Source organism: Arvicola amphibius, chromosome X (assembly GCF_903992535.2).
Source record: "Arvicola amphibius chromosome X, mArvAmp1.2, whole genome shotgun sequence".
Classification (NCBI taxonomy): Eukaryota; Metazoa; Chordata; class Mammalia; order Rodentia; family Cricetidae; genus Arvicola; species Arvicola amphibius.
Window position 1 is genome coordinate 49,165,715 of NC_052065.1, and position 3,456 is coordinate 49,169,170.

The 3,456-nt window shown below is 40.3% G+C and overlaps 1 protein-coding gene across 1 annotated transcript; it reads left to right on the top strand.

Annotated features, from left to right (window-relative positions):
• Positions 1–1,660: 1,660 nt before the first annotated feature.
• On the top strand, positions 1,661–2,686 carry LOC119804241 (melanoma-associated antigen B5-like). Its single transcript, XM_038315718.1, has one exon. The coding sequence runs from the start codon at positions 1,661–1,663 to the stop codon at positions 2,684–2,686; it is 1,026 nt and encodes a 341-aa protein (XP_038171646.1).
• Positions 2,687–3,456: the final 770 nt, after the last annotated feature.

Here is a 3,456-nt window from a genome sequence, read left to right on the forward strand (position 1 = left end):
GAGACTAAAGTACCATGTACCAGAGTTGCTACTCTAAAAAGTCTCAGAGTTAATGACAAGCCACATCCTTGTTCTCAGTTTAGGATCATCTCAGAGCCAACAATCACAAAATCTATATCCTTGTCTTCAGGCTTGTAGTAGGTATACCTACCACTTGGCATATCTACAAAGCCTACACCCTGCCCAAAACTCATTCTTATTCTCAGCCTAAGGAAACCTCAGAAGAGATCACTATCCCCATGCATGTGCATGCATGTATGTGTACACACACACACACACACCATCAGCACCCTTACTCTCCTTTGCCACCCGTCATAGAAGAGAGCCCTACTGCTACACAAGGTGCACCTTTGTGCTCAGCCTTCTTAAGACCTAAGAACAATGGAATAGCTGGCTCTATAGTCTCAGGAAGGTGAAGGCAAAAAGAAATGTAGAGCTCTATACAGTAGATCAAAGAGAAGCTTAATATAACAACAGATGGCTCACTCCCTACTCTTATCATCAACTGTGAGAGACACTGCTACTAGTCGAATTTTGACAATAACAGTCTCAGGGTTTTAGTGTGAGAAACATCCCAGAAATCCATGTAAAGACTGTATGGAAGATCCCAGAGAATCAACTCTCCACAACTGGTAGCTTGCTTTGTCTATACAGTAGTAATGTGTCAAGTGGAAAATTGCCTCTCATGCATGGTATAATGATTTTGATCATGTGAAAGGAGTTTCTGAGTGTTCTTATGCACTATATGAGAATTTATAGTTATTTCTGGGAGCTAAAGAACTTTGTATATATGGCAGATGACAGAAGTCATCCCCTATTGATAAACGATAGGCAAATTAAGTGGCAACCAACTCCTCCTAGGAAGTCTCAAGTGGTACTAGCAAGAAGAAAGTATTTCTAGGAAAATAAAAGGCTCATATGTCAAGGGAAAGGGTGAAAGGACCATCAGTGTATTCAATATTTGAAGGACCAGGATGGAGCTTTTCAGGATAAGCCTGCTTGGTCAATTCTATAAAGTTATAAGGTGTTTGTTTTATTTTTGACTTTGTTTAAGAATATACCATGCTAAGAAGCACTCTACCCTTTGAGGCCCATCCTTTGTCCTCTTTTTAGACTTTTATTTTGAGAAAGAGTATCACTAAGTTGTCCAGGCTGCCCTTGACTAAATCTGTAGCCAAGACAGAGTTTGAACTTGTAATCCTCTTTCTTCAACTGAATCACCAATTTCAGCTCTTTATATTAAACATAAAAGAGTGTAGATCTTTCATTGTGAGAGTGCAAGTACTAGTGAGCAGAAAGAAGGTATCAAGCACTTTGGGAATAATGAGTGAATAACCTGAATGAGAGACAAATCCTTACCTAAGCATGACAAAAGGGGTCCCACATACATTATTCTTAGTTTTAAAATTCCTCATAGGAATGATAGTCGGATAAGCTTTGTACTTGCCCAAGCAACAGTCTAAGATGCATTTTATCTTATGCCACTGAATATGAGCCAATTAAAACAGAAGCCCTTTGTGTTCCTAGAATTTTCATAGAAACCTTTAGAGGGAGAATTAAACAAAAGGAGGCCACCTCGTGATAAAGCTGTTCATACCACCTTCTTCTGTCTCCAGAATCCTGCTCTTATTCTTGCTTTTTTTCCCCATAATTAGTCATCATGCCTCGAGGTCAGAAGAGTAAACTACATGCCCGTGGGAGACGACACAGAGCTCGAAATGTTGCTCAGGCTTCTGAAGGTGCACAGGAAACAGTAGAGGCAGCAGAGCAGTCCTCTCCTGAATCATGTCATGCCTCTAAGATGCCAGAGAAAGAAAGCACTTTCAACATACCTATGGATGTCCTTTCTTTCAACATATCAGATGAAAGTTCCATTGGTGATGTAGATGATGATGAAAACCGTTTTGTGGATTACCTCTTCACTAATCGCCAGCAAGACTTTTTAGCCAGAAAAGTCTTTGCACTGTCTCAGCTTCTCCTTGACAACTACAAAATTAAGCAGCTTACTACAAAGGAAGATATGATGAAGATTATTGATAAGGATGAAGTCAATGACTTCCCTGAGATCCTCAGGAAAACTGCTGAGAGACTTGCAGATATCTATGCAGTTGAACTGAGGGAAGTTGAATCAAGCAGGCAAGTATATGATCTTATCAGCAAGCTGAAACTTCCCAATAATGGGAGGGTTCGTGCTGGCAAGGGCATGCCCAAGACCGGTTTTCTGATGACTATCCTGGGCATGATCTTAATGAATGACAACTCTGTGGATGAAGAAGATATCTGGAGAATGCTGAGATCTATGGGTGTGTATCCTGGGAAGAAGCATCAAATCTATGGAGAGCCCCGCAAGCTCATCACTCAAGATTTGGTGAAGCTGAAGTATCTGGAATACCAGCAGGTAGCCAACAGCGATCCTCCTTGCTATATGTTCCTGTGGGGTCCCAAAGCATATGCTGAAACCAGCGAGATGACTGTCCTAAAGTTTGTGGCCAAAATAAATAAAATCTCCTATAGTTACTTCAAGGATCATTATGAAGCAGCTTTAAAAGAGGAGCAAAGGAAGAGTCAAAGCAGCCATGAAGTCAGTTCTAAAACTCCTGCCAGAGCCAGTCTACTTTCCTTGGAGATATGTCCATTGTTTACTCCCCTGCCCAAGTTTAGAGATATTTTATTCCCCAGAAAATAAATGTAGCAGCACAAAAAGGATTTTCTTGAAAACATGAAAGAAGCTCACAGTAAACATGGCAATTCAAGGAAGGGATAGAGAGAACTTAAAACATGAGTAAGACTTGTTTTTTGTCATTGTTTTTGTTCTTGTTGATGAAGTCAAATGTTTTAAAGGTTTGTCCTTGGTAGTTGTAAAACAATAGAAGAAATTAAATGTTTATTAATTAAACTTCATTTATTGACTATCATTCACTGAAATTTGTGTTGTTTATTTTTTTATTTTTGTGAGATGTTCTCATGTGACTGATCTTGAACTTGCCATGTACCTGTGACTGGACTCTAACTTAGCCCTGCCTTCCCATCCCATGTATTGGGATTATAGGCATGCACTGCTACACCTGGCTCACTAACCACTCCATGAACATGTGTTCTTTGTTAGGATATGTAGCAGTATTGGGATGATAAGATGAAAAACCTAGATTCTCATAGAATTTGTTTTCCTTTTATAGAAAATAGATTCTTTTCTCATACAACATATCCTGATTACAGTTCCCCTCCCTCTTCCATACCTCTCTTCCCATTCAGAACTACTCCCTCACTGTCTCTCATTAGAAAACGATAAGGCAGCCGGGCGGTGGTGGCGCATGCCTTTAATCCCAGCACTCGGGAGGCAGAGGCAGGCGGATCTCTGAGTTCGAGGCCAGCCTGGTCTACAAGAGCTAGTTCCAGGACAGGCTCTAGAAACTACAGGGAAACCCTGTCTTGAAAAACCAAAAAAAAAATAAAAAC